Genomic DNA, 20,000 nt, shown 5'->3' with positions numbered 1-20,000 from the left:
ACACACAGAGAGTTAAGAGTGGTCAGAGACGTCACACACACACACACACACACACACACACACACACACACACACACACACACACACACACACACACACAGAGAGTGGGGAGTGGTCAGAGACGTCACACACACACACACACACACACACACACACACACACACACACAGAGTTAAGAGTGGTCAGAGACGTCACACACACACAAAAACACACACACACACGACAGGGGAACACACTGAAACAGAACACACATGCTGTGGGAAAGGTTAGGGGAGTATCATCTGATTGGAGGTCACAGAAAGGGGAGGGGGCAGAGAGAAGACTACATGCAGGGGGAGGGGCCAGGAAATGTGGGCGTGTTCATACCAATCTGGGCGGGGCCACTGTCCACACTGCCTCCTCGTCCTCCGCGGTCACAGCGAGGGGGGGCCCAGCCGTCATTACAGTGGCAGTGCCCCTCGTTATTACACACCTGCACACACACACACACACACACACACACACACACACACACCCAGCCGTCATTACAGTGGCAGTGCCCCTCGTTATTACACACCTGCACACACACACACACACACACACACACCCAGCCGTCATTACAGTGGCAGTGCCCCTCGTTATTACACACCTGCACACACACACACACACACACACACATATGCATAGGCCAACACACACACACACACACATATGCATAGGCCAACACATATATGCATAGGCCAACACACACACACACACACACACACACGTGCATAGGCCAACACACACACAGAAACACACACACACACACACACACACACACACACACACACACACACACACACACACACACACACACACACACACACACAGAAACACACACACATGCACATACAGGAACACACACATACACACCTGCACAGAAACACACACACACACAAAACAAGGGCAGAAGATAATTTTGTCAGCCTGTTTTGTTTCTTCATTTCCTGATTGATAAGGAGTCCCTCATTTCTCCACATGCAAATGCTCTATATGTCTGGAATAGGCTTTCATACGTTAGCCTAATGCCGCCTCTACACTAGCCTAGCTATGTCACAGTGGAAATACCGGTTCACATGATTGTATAAAAAAACACTCTTATAGTGGATGTTCGCCCTCTCCTCTAAGGTGTGAACCTGTGTGATGTCATCATGACCACTCTAAGGTGTGAACCTGTGTGATGTCATGAACACTCTAAGGTGTGAACCTGTGTGATGTCATGACCACTCTAAGGTGTGAACCTGTGTGATGTCATGAACACTCTAAGGTGTGAACCTGTGTGATGTCATGAACACTCTAAGGTGTGAACCTGTGTGATGTCATGAACACTCTAAGGTGTGAACCTGTGTGATGTCATCATGACCACTCTAAGGTGTGAACCTGTGTGATGTCATGAACACTCTAAGGTGTGAACCTGTGTGATGTCATGAACACTCTAAGGTGTGAACCTGTGTGATGTCATGAACACTCTAAGGTGTGAACCTGTGTGATGTCATGAACACTCTAAGGTGTGAACCTGTGTGATGTCATGAACACTCTAAGGTGTGAACCTGTGTGATGTCATACCCCGTTGCCATTGCACGTCTCCCTGGCAGTGCAGGTGGTGTCTTGAATCAGGGCCGAGTCATTCACACACTTAAAGCTCAGGCAGGCCTGTAAACACACACACACACAAGAATCTCAATACAGGTATGTACAGTATGAAAACCATAAAAATGGGTTTTAAGAGTGATTTAATATCTCCATTTGTCCACCATAAATGACCTACTATTTAGGCGGTTACAGCGACAAAAATAATAAAAAGGCCGAACATTTTTCTTTTGAAGTCCACAGATGGCCCTTTCATGTGCAGAAAGAATTTTGAAAAAAGGAGGTTGCACATTAGAGATATTCAGGTCTGAATATTGCTATTGTTTGGGTATTCGCCAAAAAGCATGTGACATAGTGGACATGTGCAGTCCTGGACTGACACCCGTCACACCTTACGCCTTGTAACTCCAGTTTTAAACTAACATTGGATGCACCTTTGATGGCATGGATTGTTACTTTGCTGTGTTTAAATCTGACAGCAGGAGGGATGTCAACATTTTATGCAATTTTGGGCCTTTTTTTGAGTTTTTTTGCCCTAAAACAAGGAGGCGGTCCTAACTCCCCCTGGGTTGTTTCAAATTTTGTATAATTTGGGCTTTTTGAGTTTTTAGGTGGACCCTTCAAACTGTCCAAGTTTCATCAAAATCGGTGACGTTGCATGTGTCACCCCCGCCTGGTCCTCTCATGGACAAACTCTTAATTATTTCTTATTTTAGTGCATTTATACTCTTGACCTCATGGAGCGCAGAGACTAGGAAAGGACCAAACATCCTGCCACACACACACACACACACACACACACACAACAAACATCCTGCCACACACACACACACACAACATCCTGCCACACACACACACACACACACACACACACACACAACAAACATCCTGCCACACACACACACACACACACACACACACACACACACACACACACACAACAAACATCCTGCCACACACACACACACACACACACACACACACACACACAACAAACATCCTGCCACACACACACACACACACACACACACACACACACACACACACACACACACACACACACAACAAACATCCTGCCAAATGTGCTTGGTCAGGTCACAGACACACACACCTTTCCAGGGGCACACACACTGCCCTGGTTGACGTAGGCTGGGTCGAGCACGTCGGTGCCCAGATTATAATATGCGTTCTTGCAGACGACGCCCGTATCCAGCGTCTCGATGCTGACGATCACGCCTTTGGGCGGGTTGTTCGAGTCGAAGCCGGTACACTGGATCTTTCCGCACATCACGTTTCTATGGTAACAATGCAGCCAAACACAGCAGTCAACCAAAACAACCTCCAGCAGGTTTTAACAAGGAAGTGTACAAGCTCACAAGCTCAGTCTAGTCAACCTAGATCATGACTACTGGACCCCACTGCTATGGAATACGGAGCAGAGAGAGAGAGAGAGTATGGAGAGAAAGAGAAAGGGAATATGGAGTGGAAATGTCCTGCAGCATATCAGGGTGTACGCAGCATGCACTGGGTGTTGTGTTGTGTTGTGTTGTGTTGTGTTGTGTTGTGTTGTGTTGTGTTGTGTTGTGTTGTGTTGTGTTGTGTTGTGTTGTGTTGTGTTGTGTTGTGTTGTGTTGTGTTGTGTTGTGTTGTGTTGTGTTGTGTTGTGTTGTGTTGTGTTGTGTTGTGTTGTGTTGTGTTGTGTTGTGTTGTGTTGTGTTGTGTTTCTCTAATGAACCAATTGGAGCTGTTGTGTTGTGTCTTGTAGGAATGCTTTAGTGTGAGTGTTAACAACATCATATGTATTTAAATTTAAGTTTAGAGGACTTACTCCACAGCACAGGGGGTTAGTTTAGAGGACTTACTCCACAGCACAGGGGGTTAGTCTAGAGGACTTACTCCACAGCACAGGGGTTTTTACTCCACAGCACAGGGGGTTAGTCTAGAGGACTTACTGCACAGGGGGTTAGTCTAGAGGACTTACTGCACAGCACAGGGGGTCAGTTTAGAGCCACTGAAGCCGCAGTTGCCAAACTCGTTGCCTCTGGTGTTGACATGACTGAAGCACCGGTCATCTGCTTTAGTGGCGTCTGATGGAGAGACACAGAACGGAGAGAGGAGAGAGAGAGAAAGAGAGAGAGAGAGAGGAGAGAGAGAGAGAGAGGAGAGAGAGAGGGGGGGGGGGGGGGGGCAGAAGGAGTCAACAACATCTCTTAAAGCGTAACTCGCCAAAATGCAACCTAGGGTCTTTTTATGAATGTACCCGTGTCAAACTTTCGTTTAAAAGCATAATTTAGATAGATAGATAGATAGATAGATAGATAGATACTTTATTGATCCCCAGGGGAAATTCGTGGGGCTCTATCTTCCGTGCCGGCGCAATTGACTTTGTATACTCGCGCGTTTGTCTTTCCTATTTTGCAGTCAGCGCATATTGGAATTTTCCCTCCACAGGTACATGCCTGTAAATTAGGGAATTCGATTGCGCCCACAGGGGCGGTTCAGCGAAAAGACGGGGCGTGTTCCGGCGCAAACGTTCACTGTTGATATTTTGCAGTTTCAGAAAACAATTCCGCCACAGACCAGGAACTCCCTGGTCTAAAGTCTGTGGCGAAAATGCAGATGCTATTTTAAGGGCGCATGCATGACCACAGGCCTGCATGAATGAATGCGTTGCACACCAATCTACAGACACCTCCGTGCACAGACGGAAACATTCAAAGCCTTGATAATATTTGTCCATTTCCCGGTTTTGTTCGTGCATTGGTGACCTAAATATTTAGTAGCCTATATAGTACAACATCTACATGCAATATCTTTACAACAACGCCTAATTACGACCTATTAATCTGGACAACTTTATAGGCTACAGCCCTATAAAGGCTAAAGTTACTTTTAGTTTTGTTCCAATTTACCGTTGTGTAAGGTTTTAAGCACCATAATTTTGCCTACCTTGTTGTAGCCCATCTGAAATAACTCCAAGCTTTGCTATGTTCCCTCCATCCTTTCGTTATTTTCAAAAAACGTTTTATATCCATGATGGCCTTGAAGTCTTGAGTTAGTGAATTAGCTTAAATCAGCTTTTCATGTGCTGTTAACCAGCAACAGATAGTACAAGAAAGCAGCAAGTACAATTTCTGTACAATTTCTGTAGTTGCTGCATCCATTCATTGTTATTCTCTCTCCTGCTCAAATAAATGTTGTGCGTGAATTAAGTTGATGATAACGTGTTTACAAACTCTGCTTTACAGAAAATATTGTAAATAGTCTACTGTCACGCAGTTAATGGGATACTGTGCAGAGTTGAAAGTTAGGTCAACTTAAACGAAGCCCTGCTTGGCCGCCTGTGCTGCGCAACGCACACTTAGCTCCTCTCATCTATACAATGTAGTTCCCATTTCTGTAAACCATACATAATTTCAAAGAAAAATATTACCACTCGAGGGAAATCAGTGTGGTGTCCATGTGAAAAAATAGGCATAAATCTAGCGTACACATTTTCACGAATCACTGATGTGTTGATGACATAAATTAGGAAATGTTAGAGGACTTAAGGAGACGTGATGTTGAACTGCATGCCGATGCCATTTAACCCAAATGCCCCAGCGGCAGCACGGGAGAGAAGAGATTAACTGACAGAAGATATGCATTGTCTATAGAGAGGTAATGTTAGATTACATTGTACATTGCAAATATATCACCATGCATTCATAACCTCGTGATTCAGTGAGAATGATCCCAAAACATCGGAAAGTATGTCTTTGTGACAATTCTGTATTACATTTTGTGAAGATGAAAAATCAATAGCTAACTGTTCCCAACTGAACAGTGATTATAGCGCTGTGAACGCTCCTGGCTGCGCCTGGCAAATACGCCACCATAATAGCAATCAGCTATGGAACAAGCGTGCCTGTTGTTAAAGGGAATGTGAGATGACGCTCTGATTGGTTTATTGCACGTTACGCCCAAACCACACCCATGATTAATGTAGCTACTTCAGACAACCCCATTTTAGATTTGCGTCGGGCGCAACAGTCAAATATCCCTCCGGTAAAATAGCATCAGCGCCCGAGATCCGCCCACAAAGTGAATTGCGTTTTGCGCAAAGACACTTCCGTTTTAGACCATTAAAATAGGGCCCAAGGTCTCAGTAGCATACAGACATCACACACACATTCATTAACAGCAGACAAAAGTAATTAAAGTATATAATATAAAAACACAACTAAGCAATAAGGACAGTAGAAGATAAAAAATATACTAAATATACTAAAATACAAATTATACTAACTAACACTTAATCTAAATCAATTCTAAAAACAGAATCCACATAGTGGTGATTAATCAATCAAGAGGCGCTTGCAATGACTGAGGCAGGGACTGAGCCTGTGATTCTCTGTGCATATTAAGGTAAGGTAAGGTGCTCTGTGTGAGTGAGTGTCATGGTGATGGTGCAAATGAGTAAGTCCAACAGTCCAACAGTGCAACAGTGCAAGAATAAAGTATAGAGACCAGCATAAAATAATATGGACATATCAGCGAGTCGGCAAGGTAATATAAAAAAACAAAAACAAAAATTTGGATGGAAGCGCCACTTTTAAAATGACCGTATTGTCGTTTTCGGTTTAAATGGCTTTTGAATGGGAGTGCTAGGGGAACTACTATGATCGCTTAAAAGTGGTGCTTCTGTCCAAATTATGCCCTAGCACTCCCATTCAAAAGCCATTTGACCCGAAAAAAGACAATACGGTCAATCTTAAAAGTGGCGCTTCCGTCCAAATTAGGATTTTAAACAAAAGTTTGATTTGGGTACAAGCAAAAAAAGACCTTAGGTTGCATTTTGGCGTTAACGTACACGTTAAAGCAGTGACCTCACAGATCATATGAAATCTGTGTCATGGGTCAATCATTTCATATGTGTCAGGGCTATAGTTTTAGATGTGTGTGTGTGTGTGTGTGTGTGTGTGTGTGTGTGTGTGTGTGTGTGTGTACCTGGGCCGAACAGGTGTTTGCACTGGTAGTCGTAGGTCTGGCAGCGCCCCTCGTAGCAGAAGGCCCGATCGTTGTCACAGTGCAGTCCGTCCATCAGGTAGAAATTGCTCGGGCAGAACGCATAGGACCCGTTACAGAACTCAGGCAGGTCGCACTGGTTCTCAGACCTTCTGCACTGACTTCCTGCCACCTTATACTGTAACACACACACACACACACACACACACACACACACACACACACACACCGAAACAGACACACACACACACACATACATACATACATACATACATACATACACACACACACACCGAAACAGACACGCACACACACACATACACACATACATACATACATACATACATACATACATACACACACACACACACACCGAAACAGACAGACACACACACACACACCAAAACAGACACGCACACACACACACACACACACACAGACACACACACACACACACACATACATAAATACACACACACACACCGAAACAGACACGCTCACACACACACACACACACACACACACACACACACACACACACACACACACAGAAACACACACACACACACACACACACAGGGCAGTTGAGGCCTGAGGAGCGCAGCTACATGGGCCTGAGTCAAGAGGGAGCGGAAGGGTCCAGAAAGAGTCTGGTTTCCCAGCATGCACTGGGGCTCACCTGGCAGTCCTGACAGCATGCTCCTTGGGCACACACCGAGCCGGACGTCAGGCGACAGGTGAGTGCATCACAGCAGCGGCTCTTACACTCCTGTCAGAACACACACACACAGGTCCTGAGACACAAACACACACGGTCCTCTGAGTCACACCCCACAGCTCACTGATCATTAATGCCATGCAGCTTTTGGCATCATCACACAGCACCAGTGATTATGAAGCCCTCTACAAAGCTGTGTGTGTGTGTGTGTGACGGAACCTTCCACTGAAGCTCTTGCATGTGTGTGTGTGTGAGTGTGTGTGTGTGACAGATCCCTCCACTGAAGCTCTCGCATATGCGTGTGTGTGAGTGTGTGTGTGTGTGTGTGATGGAACCCTCCACTGAAGCCTGGCATGTGTGTGTGTGTGTGTGTGATGGAACGCTCCACTGAAGCCTGGCATGTGTGTGTGTGTGATGGAACGCTCCACTGAAGCCTGGCAGTGTGTGTGTGTGTGTGTGATGGAACGCTCCACTGAAGCCTGGCAGTGTGTGTGTGTGATGGAACCGACACTGGAACAGAGGGGGCATGATGATCAGTTATGACCCCGTGCACCTGCAGTGTGCTTCCCCCCTCAGGAGTGTGTGTGAGTGTGTGTGTGTGTGTGTGTGTGTGTGTGTGTGTGTGATCTCTACAGTAGACACAGAGCAGCTCACAAACATACACACACACACACACACACACACACACACACACACCTCTGGCGTTCCACAGTCACACTCCTCTCCCTTTTCCAGGAACACACACACACACACACACACACACATACACACACACACACACACACCTCTGGCGTTCCGCAGTCACACTCCTCTCCCTTCTCCAGGACGCCGTTGCCACAGACGGCTACGCTGACCACATCAGAGGGCGGCGGCTGGTTCATGAGACACACCCCCCCGCCCCCCAGAACCAGTCGCTCGAAGTCGTCTCCGCTGCAGTCGCTGAACTGGGCTGCCCCCCTGTGGACACACAGAGAACACACACATACACACACACAGAGAACACACAAACACAGAGAACACACACATACACACACACAGAGAACACACACACACACACACACACAGAGAACACACACACACAGAGAACACACACACACAGAGAGAACACACACACAGAGAACACACACACACACACACACAGAGAACACACACACACAGAGAGAAAACACACACATACACACACACACACACACACAGAGAACACACACACACAGAGAAAACACACACACACACACACACACAGAGAACACACACACACACACAGAGAACACACACACACACACACACACACACACACACGGAGAACACACACACACAGAGAACACACACACACAGAGAACACACACACAGAGAGAACACACACACACACACACACAGAGAACACACACACACACATACACACACCAGGAACTTGTAAGCAGGTGAAGTGTGTGTTCATTATTTGCATATTCCGTGCATGTTCCACATTGAGGGGAAGTACACTAGTTATTAGCTTGCTGAGGTGAAGTACACTAATGAAGTACACTAGTTATTACCTTGCTGAGGTGAAGTACACTAATGAAGTACACTAGTTATTACCTTGCTGAGGTGAAGTACACTAGTTATTAACTTGCTGAGGTGAAATACACTAGTGAAGTACACTAGTTATTACCTTGCTGAGGTGAAGTACACTAGTGAAGTACACTAGTTATTTCCTTGCTGAGGTGAAGCACACTAGTTATCACTGACAGGAGACGCTGAGGTAAAGTTTGGTCAGCTGTGTGTGTGTGTGTCACTCATGGTCTAGCAGCTGTCTAAAGCACAGTGTACTGAGACAAGACCAGCTGTGTTTGTGTTTGTGTGTGTGTGTGTGTGTGTACTGAGACAAGGCCAACACACATCTCACAGTTGATGTGTACAGCACACACCCACAATTTTGTTTCTCTCTATGGTGTGGTATAGTGTAGTGTTACATCAAATGACTACGCGCGCGCGTAGTGTGTGTGCGTGCGTGCGCGTGTGTGTGTGTGTGCGCGTGTGTGTGTTTGTGTGTGGGCATGCATGTGTGTGTGTTTGTGTGTGTGCGCGCGTGCGTGTGTATCTGCCTGCCTGCCTGCGCGCGCGCGTGCGTGCGTGCGTGCGTGCGTGCGTGCGTGCGTGCGTGCGTGCGTGCGTGCGTGCGTGTGTTTGTGTGCGGGCTTGCATGTGTGTGTGTGGGCATGCATGTGTGTGTGTTTGTGTGTGTGCGCGCGTGCGTGCGTGTGTATCTGCCTGCCTGCCTGCGCGTGCGTGCGTGTGTGTGCGTGTGTGTGTGTGTGTGCGGGCATGCATGTGTGTGTGTGTTTGTGTGTGTGCGCGCGTGCGTGTGTATCTGCCTGCCTGCGCGTGCGTGCGTGCGTGTGTGCGTGCGTGGGTGCGTGCGTGCGTGCGTGCGTGTGTGCGTGTGCGTGTGCGTGTGCGTGTGCGTGTGCGTGTGCGTGTGCGCGTGTGTGTGTGTGTGTGCGTCTCCGTACCCTGCGGTCGCTGCCATGATGCAGCTGCTGGTTCCGTCGCAGGAGCAGCCGGTGGAGTCGTGGTTCATGCCCAGATTATGGCCGAGCTCGTGGGCCAGGACCGTGGAGAACCCAGCCGTGTTGGAGTCGCTGAACTGGGGGGGAATCAGATTTTAATGCAGAGTTAGTGTGTGTGTGTGTGTGTGTGTGTGTGTGTGTGTGTGTGTGTGTGTGTGTGTGTGAGCTCCGTAGAGATCTCAGCCACATTATCATCTCTGCACTGTGAAATGAGGAATGTGTGTGTGCGTGTGTGTGTGTGTGTGTGTGTGAGAGAGAAGGGGACTGTGTGTAGTGAACAGGTCATCTCTGGCCTGCTATTGCAAATGGAGCAAAACTCTACAACATACTGTACACGTACGTACATGTCAGTGTGTGTGTACACATGTGAGTGTGTGTGCACACACACACACAGGTGTATGTTTATCCTCTGGCTGTGAGTGTAGTCACTGCACCTCTGAACACACACCCTTCATAAATAACACATACACACACACACACACACGCACACACACACACACACACACACACCCTTCATAAATAAAGCACACGCCGAGGATCAGGTTGCTGACAAGACTTCACAGCATGCAAGGGCTTAAAGACGGCTACCCTGAAGTTTACACACACCTACCCCTGAGTTAACACACACACAACTACCCCTGAGTTAACACACACACACTTACCCCTGAGTTAACACACCCTTACCCCTGAATTAACACACACTTACCCCTGAGTTAACACACACACACCTACCCCCATGTCAACACACACACCTACCCCTGAGTTAACACACACACACCTACCCCCATGTCAACACACACACCTAGCCCTGAGTTAACAAACACTTACCCCTGAGTTAACACACACACACCTACCCCTGAGATAACACACACTTACCCCTGAGTTAACACACACACACACCTACCCCTGAGATAACACACACACTTACCCCTGAGTTAACACACCTATCCCTGAGTTAACACACACTTACCCCTGAGTAAACACACACCTATCCTGTGTAAACACACCCCTGAGTTAACACACACCAACCCCGTACACCCACCCACACACCTACCACATAGAACTACGTTCTTAGAACTATTTAGTCTGGAAAATCCTCAAATAGGTGCACACATACACCCACACAACCACCCCCTCATGAACACATCACACACACACACACACACACACACCCACACAACCACCCCCTCATAAACACAGCCTACAGCTTTTTCCATTAAAAGAGCTGTGGCCCAAGATGAAAGAGCAAAGCTTTTTAACCTGTTGCGACTCATGACTCATTCCAACATGTAGCATTCCACATTCCACATGACACATTCCACATCCCATAACTCAGAACTCTCTAAATGGCACTCTTCACCAGACGCCTATCACAACATGAAGCTCTCTCATCAACTCTGACACGTATCGTTCCCACCACCATGGCGTTTTCTTCAGTGGGTGTGACACACACCCACACACATACACAATATCTCACTGCTTCAGTGAGTGTGACACACACACACACACACACACACACACACACACGGCAAATCTGATGTTACGCTGTCGGAGACTTGAGATTTTATTATTCTCGTGTGCATCCATCTTGACAACAACAGGACTGCGTTGGGTTCTCAGGTCTCAGGTGACAGGACTGCGTTAGGTACTCAGGTGTGACAGGACTGTGTTAGGTACTCAGGTGCAAGGCTTTGAACCGGTTCATGGAACGAAAATGAAAACCAGAAACTTTTGCCATTTTGCTAGGAAGAAAAACGAAACCAGAAACTTTATGATTTTTTTATGTCCCGGAACAGAAACGATTTTTTAAAATAGTGGTAACCGGTTAATACCGTTTTTTTCTGTTGTTCCTGGAAAAGTTCTGTGCCTTCAATGAAATGGTGAGGGTCACCTCCTGTCATTCAATGAATGCATGGAGAGTGCAGACAGACAGAGCTTGCCACTAGCAGGAAATCAAAAGGCTACGAAGTGTCCAAATCTCAATGATTTCATTCCACCCGGTTTCTCTTTTTGCGGCTAAACATTGTTGGAGAAAATAGCATTAACCTTAAGCTACCGCTTTAATTTATTTGGACAAATGTAATAGTCCTCATTTTAGCATTTAGACAATGGGAAGGCATCCAGGAATTATTACAAATTATTCAGGCTAAAGGCTATAGGAAGACACTGGTGCAGCTTGTATAAAGCAGAGGCCTAGTGTTGTATTATGTCTGCTGTAGGATAGAGCCTAAAAGACAATATTGTGACTATTAATAGTCAGTTTGAAAGCATACTTATATTTTTGTCCGACAGCTGACATGGAACGTTCGGTTCCGGTTCAGCAACGATATTTTTTTTTTCTAACCGGTTCGGGAACGTCAATTTTAGGGTGGAAACCAAAACCGGAAACGTTAAAATACGGTTTCTGTTCAGAACGAACCAATTGGCAAAATATTCTGGTTCAAAGCCCTGCTCAGTAGACAGGACTGTGTTGGGTATTCAGTTCTCAGTAGACAGGACTGTGTTGGGTACTCAGTTCTCAGTAGACGGGACTGTGTTGGGTAGTCAGTAGACAGGACTGTGTTGGGTACTCAGTTCTCAGTAGACAGGACTGTGTTGGGTACTCAGTTCTCAGTAGACAGGACTGTGTTGGGTACTCAGTTCTCAGTAGACAGGACTGTGTTGGGTACTCAGGTCTCAGTAGACAGGACTGTGTTGGGTACTCAGTAGACAGGACTGTGTTGGGTACTCAGTTCTCAGTAGACAGGACTGTGTTGGGTACTCAGTAGACATCAGTAGACAGGACTGCATTGGGTACTCAGTAGACAGGACTGTGTTGGGTACTCAGTTCTCAGTAGACAGGACTGTGTTGGGTACTCAGTTCTCAGTAGACAGGACTGTGTTGGGTACTCAGGTCTCAGTAGACAGGACTGTGTTGGGTACTCAGTAGACAGGACTGTGTTGGGTACTCAGTTCTCAGTAGACAGGACTGTGTTGGGTACTCAGTTCTCAGTAGACAGGACTGTGTTGGGTACTCCGTTCTCAGTAGACAGGACTGTGTTGGGTACTCATGTCTCAGTAGACAGGACTGTGTTGGGTACTCAGTAGACAGGACTGTGTTGGGTACTCAGTTCTCAGTAGACAGGACTGTGTTGGGTACTCAGTAGACAGGACTGTGTTGGGTACTCAGTTCTCAGTAGACAGGACTGTGTTGGGTAGTCAGTAGACAGGACTGTGTTGGGTACTCAGTTCTCAGTAGACAGGACTGTGTTGGGTACTCAGGTCTCAGTAGACAGGACTGTGTTGGGTACTCGTTGGGTACTCAGTTCTCAGTAGACAGGACTGTGTTGAGTACTCAGTTCTCAGTAGACAGGACTGTGTTGAGTACTCAGGTCTCAGTAGACAGGACTGTGTTGGGTAGTCAGTAGACAGGACTGTGTTGGGTACTCAGTTCTCAGTAGACAGGACTGTGTTGGGTACTCAGGTCTCAGTAGACAGGACTGTGTTGGGTACTCGTTGGGTACTCAGTTCTCAGTAGACAGGACTGTGTTGAGTACTCAGGTCTCAGTAGACAGGACTGTGTTGGGTAGTCAGTAGACAGGACTGTGTTGGGTACTCAGTTCTCAGTAGACAGGACTGTGTTGGGTTCTCGAAAGACAGGACTGTGTTGGGTACTCAAGTCTCAGTAGACAGGACTGTGTTGGGTAGTCAGTAGACAGGACTGTGTTGGGTACTCAGTTCTCAGGTGAGAGGACTGTGTTGGGTAGTCAGTAGACAGGACTGTGTTGGGTACTCAGTTCTCAGTAGACAGGACTGTGTTGGGTACTCAGTAGACAGGACTGTGTTGGGTACTCCGGTCTCAGTAGACAGGACTGTGTTGGGTACTCAGTTCTCAGTAGACAGGACTGTGTTGTGTTGGGTACTCAGTTCTCAGTAGACAGGACTGTGTTGGGTACTCAGTTCTCAGGTGAGAGGACTGTGTTAGGTACTCAGGTGACAGGACTGTGTTGGGTACTCAGTAGACATCAGTAGACAGGACTGCATTGGGTACTCAGTAGACAGGACTGTGTTGGGTACTCAGTTCTCAGTAGACAGGACTGTGTTGGGTACTCAGTTCTCAGTAGACAGGACTGTGTTGGGTACTCAGGTCTCAGTAGACAGGACTGTGTTGGGTACTCAGTAGACAGGACTGTGTTGGGTACTCAGTTCTCAGTAGACAGGACTGTGTTGGGTACTCAGTTCTCAGTAGACAGGACTGTGTTGGGTACTCCGTTCTCAGTAGACAGGACTGTGTTGGGTACTCATGTCTCAGTAGACAGGACTGTGTTGGGTACTCAGTAGACAGGACTGTGTTGGGTACTCAGTTCTCAGTAGACAGGACTGTGTTGGGTACTCAGTAGACAGGACTGTGTTGGGTACTCAGTTCTCAGTAGACAGGACTGTGTTGGGTAGTCAGTAGACAGGACTGTGTTGGGTACTCAGTTCTCAGTAGACAGGACTGTGTTGGGTACTCAGGTCTCAGTAGACAGGACTGTGTTGGGTACTCGTTGGGTACTCAGTTCTCAGTAGACAGGACTGTGTTGAGTACTCAGTTCTCAGTAGACAGGACTGTGTTGAGTACTCAGGTCTCAGTAGACAGGACTGTGTTGGGTAGTCAGTAGACAGGACTGTGTTGGGTACTCAGTTCTCAGTAGACAGGACTGTGTTGGGTACTCAGGTCTCAGTAGACAGGACTGTGTTGGGTACTCGTTGGGTACTCAGTTCCAGTGATGCCAGAAACGCGTTACTTAGTAACGCGTTAGTCTATTTTTACCACTTTTTTCAGTAACGAGTAATCTAACGCGCTACTATTTACAAACCAGTAATCAGATTAAAGTTACTTATCTAAGTTACTGTGCGTTACTATTTTTGTCATTTTCCTTAATAAAAATATATATTCTTTGCTTTCTTCTTGTCTTGGGGATTAATGTCATGTAGGCTATGCTCACGTTTTCAGCATGAGGACAATTCACGTGCAGCGACACAAACGAAAACAACAATGGAGGGAGAGAGAGAGAGATGCACATTTCATCAGTCATTACTTTGAGTTTGTGTCAGCTAAACATGACAACATTAAGGTACATTGTACATTCTGTGCTGGCGACAAAGTGCTGTCTAGCTAGACATCCCAAGTCTCCCGAACTTTTGGGAGTCTCCCACATATTGATAGCGGCTTCCTGACGCCCGCAAATTACATAAAATCTCCCGGAACCTAGAGCGAACAAGAGCACGCAAGCCAGACCGGACTTCAAATCAAAGATAGAATCTTTGCTTCAAATCGCGTGTGCATAGCTTAATGCGCACACAAAGGAGAGGGGGAGAGAGAGGAGTGGTGCGTTTCTGACTGAAGCGCATCCAAGACAGAGAGCATCCTGGTCTGTTTTGCTAAATCAACCAATCCGTTTTCAGTGTAAGTGCTTATATCTCTTTTCTCCCAAACATAATTAATCAGTTCAGTCAGTGTATCTAGGAACAGAAGCGTCATGGCAGCGTCAGTGCCCCTCAAAAAGGAAGATTTAAGACCCATTTCACATCAGACTACACAAAAGTGCACCCAATTGTCTCAAAAGATTAAAACATAATGATAATCTTGCACACTGCACTGTTTGTAACAGCAACTTTAGCATTGCTCACGGCGGGTTAAATGATTGCAAAAGACTTGTTGAGGTGAGTTTAACAAGTGTAATTTCATTTGCATATTACTCAGGCCTATAGGCTACAAGATGGCTAGTTGCCAAGGCTACATGAAAAAAAATCTACATATTTTACTATAACAATTTCTATCAATAGGCCTTCCTTATTTGGTGTACTTAGACATTATTGAACAAACATCTGAATTTCAGTATCTAAGTAGGTTAGGTTGGGATGTCTGCTATACATTGCTGTTAAAATGCACTTCCAGTATAGTGAGTATTGGCAAAACCGGTTATCATTTTTATGTTGAGGCGTTGGGGGTGTTGTCGGCAGCTGCTGAAAGTAACTAATAAGGTAACTTGTAATCTAACATAGTTACTTTTAAAATCAAGTAATCAGTAAAGTAACTAAGTTACTTTTTAAAGGAGTAATCAGTAATCAGTAATCAGATTACTTTTTCAAGGTAACTGTGGCAACACTGCTCAGTTCTCAGTAGACAGGACTGTGTTGAGTACTCAGGTCTCAGTAGACAGGACTGTGTTGGGTAGTCAGTAGACAGGACTGTGTTGGGTACTCAGTTCTCAGTAGACAGGACTGTGTTGGGTTCTCGAAAGACAGGACTGTGTTGGGTACTCAAGTCTCAGTAGACAGGACTGTGTTGGGTAGTCAGTAGACAGGACTGTGTTGGGTACTCAGTTCTCAGGTGAGAGGACTGTGTTGGGTAGTCAGTAGACAGGACTGTGTTGGGTACTCAGTTCTCAGTAGACAGGACTGTGTTGGGTACTCAGTAGACAGGACTGTGTTGGGTACTCCGGTCTCAGTAGACAGGACTGTGTTGGGTACTCAGTTCTCAGTAGACAGGACTGTGTTGTGTTGGGTACTCAGTTCTCAGTAGACAGGACTGTGTTGGGTACTCAGTTCTCAGGTGAGAGGACTGTGTTAGGTACTCAGGTGACAGGACTGTGTTGGGTACTGTGAAAAGGTAGCCCTCCTTTTCACCAACCCGCCTAACCCTTCCTGCAACATTTAAACGGACTATTTTTCTCCTACACATGCAAACACAAACCCTGACAACTTCCACTTCCTGGTCCCACACAACTTTGTGTCCCCCCAAGGAGCACCCGCCCAATGCAATTGGGTAATTACTCCCTGGTTGGGTAATTGGGTAATTACTCCCTGGTTGGAACAGGGAATGTGTGTGTGAGTGTGCGGGGGTGCTTTACATACCCGTTTTAAATATATAATAGTGCTACTATTATTTTATTAGGGATATATAATGTTGTTGCTATTAATGGTGAAATTTATGTTGCTTTATTGTTTCTATGTATGTGTGTGATAAATGTTTGATTGTACATGTGCTGAGTAGATTCCCCCCGTCATAGTGGTATCAACCAATTGGCCCCTAATTGACCTATCGCAAGCCCCACCCATCGAACGCGGATGAGCCGCACATGTAGACAAACTCGACAGCTTCACCTTACGGCTCCATACAAATGCATTGGGAGCCGTGATTTTTTTCCGGTTTTATTGTCCGGTGTCCTTGTCATATGCATGCAAGTCTATCTAGCACAACTCGCCCCCTGTCTAAGTTTGTCACCCAACAAACCTAGATGCATTGGGAGCCGTGATTTTTTTTTCAGGCTTTATGGGATTGTATAGTGAAAAAGGACAGCCAAACGACGTGTGGGATTAACGCAACAACGATACACAGAATAATGGTTTTCAATCTTGATTGTGCTTTTTTGTAATTATGTTAAATTACATTAAATTATCTCATCCCAGCTCTCCACTATTTTAACCAAAGGGTTAGCAAATCATAATGAAACAGTGCTCCACCACATATGTGGATTAAGCCACACAGTCAACTCAATGTAAGTAAGATAAACAAGGTAGTTTATTGTTCTCAGCACTACCAGCATTGTGTACAATATGATTGTCACTTAGAGGAGACTCGTAGATAACTAACGTTAGCATAGTCAGCTAACCGCTGCTAATGTGCTAGCATTGCCTGGTCAGAAAAGCATGGGGCTGTGCACAGTAGTGTAACATTTATTCACCATAAATTAATAAAGTTGAAGTCGCTCTGCAATGTAGACTATGTTTCCGTTTATTTGCAGTACCATGTTCCTTATATGACATGACCTGGTGCCCTTGTAATATGCATGCAAGTCTATCTAGCACAGCTAGCTATATCAGAGTCCCACTCGCCCCCCGTCTAAGTTTGTCACCCAACAAACCTACATATTCATTTTTATACATGTGTCTCCATGTCATACTGGAGTTGTTCAACGGATTCTAAATGAAATCAGGTCCGTGGCTGTAACTTGTACAGACAGGCTTAGAGCTACCATTGAAGTTCTAGTCCAAGGCTGTCGGACTTAGCAACAGTAACTAAGGGGGGGGCGGGACTTCGCGAAAGGTCAATTGATTGGCTTTTCTGCCTTGGAGAGTCAGTGTAAAGGAGAGAAGGGAGAGTCTTGAGAGGGGGAAGTCTTGTGAGAGGAGGGAGAGGTCTAGGAGAGTGCATGTTGGATGCAACAACTTGTGTGCTGAAGAACGTTTACATTGCAAACTGGTTGGTTAATTTTGTTTTGTTTTGTTGTCAAGTCTTTTTGTTTGCTATTTGTTTGCACTGTTTTGGCACTGTGAATAAATCTGCACTCTCGACCAAAAATCCACGCTATGTTCTTCACCCAATCATCACCTCAGTGAGTCACTGCTTATTATTATCCACTGACCACAGTGATTCCTCCAGCCCTGTGTGTGCGTGTGTGTGTGTATGTGTAAGTGTGTGTATGAGTGTGTGTCAGTGTGTGTGTGTGAGTGTGTGTGTGTGTGTGTGTGTGTGTGTGTGAGAGAGAGTGTGAGTGTGTGAGTGTGTGTGTTCACTGATGTCCACTCACCACATTGATCCCTCCAGCGTTGTGCACAGAACACACAGTACCGACGAAGGCCATGCCCAACACCCCATTTGGGTACGGTGTCCCACGCCCTCTACAAACCACACAACCAACAACTCTCAACAACGTGTGTGTGTGTGTATGTGTATGTGTGTGTGTGTATGCTCATGTGCGCGTGTGTGTACAAGGTGTGTGTTTGTCTGCGCGTGCGTGTGTGTGTGCGTGCGTGCGTGCGTGCGTGCGTGCGCGCGCGCGCGTGCGTGTGTGTGTGTGTGTGTGTGTGTATATGTGTGTGTGTGTGTGTGTGTGCTCCTCCACTCACACTATGAGCTGGCCCACGTCGTGTCTCTTGGTGGGCAGCAGGACTGTGCGTCTCCAGGTGACGAAGCGTCCCAACACCTCCCCCGCTGTGCCGTCCACACTGAAGGGGTTCCCCTGCTCAAACACCCACAGCCCCACCAGCACTACCCGCACATTCAGCCGCTTATAGTACTGCAACACACACACACACACACACACACACACACACAGACAGAGACAGAGACACAGACACACACACACACACACACACACACGTAAGTTAACCGAGTCATCAACGATGAAAGGGTTCTCCTCCACACAGACCCACGAGAGGTCCATGAGCTCTTCCACACACTCCGACATCCACACACCCCACACACTCCGACATCCACACACCCCACACACTCCGACATCCACACACTCCACACACTCCGACATCCACTCCACACACTCCGACATCCACTCCACACACCCCGACATCCACACACTCCACACACTCCGACATCCACACACTCCACACACTCCAACATCCACACACCCCACACACTCCACACTCCAACATCCACACACCCCACACACTCCGACATCCACACACTCCACACACTCCGACATCCACACACCCCACACACTCCGACATCCACACACTCCACACACTCCACACACCCCACACACTCCGACATTCACACACTCAGACATCCACACACTCCGACATCCACACACTCAGACATCCACACACTCAGACATCCACACACACACACACACACACACACACACACACTCACCCCGTCCAGCAGGTTGGCCAGCTGCACTGCCTCCTCTCTTACGGCCGTCATGTTCTGCTTCTTAAAGTCGTACTGTTCACAGGACATGATATTCACGTCACACACACAGGACATCATATTCACGTCACACACACACACACAGGACATCATATTCACGTCACACACACACACACACACACACACAGGACATCATATTCATGTCACACACACACACACAGGAAATCATATTCATGTCACACACTCACACACAGGACATCATATTCACGTCACACACACACACACACACACTCACACAGGACATCATATTCACGTCACACACACACACAGGACATCATATTCATGTCACACACACAGGACATCATATTCATGTCACACACACACACACAGAACATCATATTCACGTCACACACACAGGACATCATATTCACGTCACACACACAGAACATCATATTCACGTCACACACACAGGACATCATATTCA

At 46.6% G+C, this 20,000-nt stretch overlaps 1 protein-coding gene across 1 annotated transcript in view; it reads right to left on the bottom strand.

The window, feature by feature from the left end:
• Positions 1-20,000, bottom strand: part of adam9b (ADAM metallopeptidase domain 9b) — a 33,529-nt gene that overhangs the window by 8,205 nt on the left and 5,324 nt on the right. Inside the window, exons 8-18 of the mRNA XM_076266883.1 lie at positions 19,520-19,591; positions 18,760-18,929; positions 18,441-18,531; positions 9,829-9,962; positions 8,122-8,293; positions 7,298-7,387; positions 6,601-6,796; positions 3,593-3,698; positions 2,723-2,906; positions 1,588-1,674; positions 367-472 (exon numbers count right to left, since the gene is read on the bottom strand). Coding sequence (XP_076122998.1) covers positions 367-472; positions 1,588-1,674; positions 2,723-2,906; positions 3,593-3,698; positions 6,601-6,796; positions 7,298-7,387; positions 8,122-8,293; positions 9,829-9,962; positions 18,441-18,531; positions 18,760-18,929; positions 19,520-19,591 — 1,408 coding nt within the window. The remainder of the gene's footprint in view (positions 1-366; positions 473-1,587; positions 1,675-2,722; positions 2,907-3,592; positions 3,699-6,600; positions 6,797-7,297; positions 7,388-8,121; positions 8,294-9,828; positions 9,963-18,440; positions 18,532-18,759; positions 18,930-19,519; positions 19,592-20,000) is intronic.

Source organism: Alosa pseudoharengus, unplaced genomic scaffold (assembly GCF_046254945.1).
Source record: "Alosa pseudoharengus isolate Yale_2024_CS ecotype anadromous, Long Island Sound unplaced genomic scaffold, YU_APseudo_1.1 YU_APseudo_1.1_scf_4, whole genome shotgun sequence".
Lineage (NCBI taxonomy): Eukaryota > Metazoa > Chordata > Actinopteri > Clupeiformes > Clupeidae > Alosa > Alosa pseudoharengus.
This window is presented reverse-complemented; position numbering and strand designations above follow the sequence as displayed.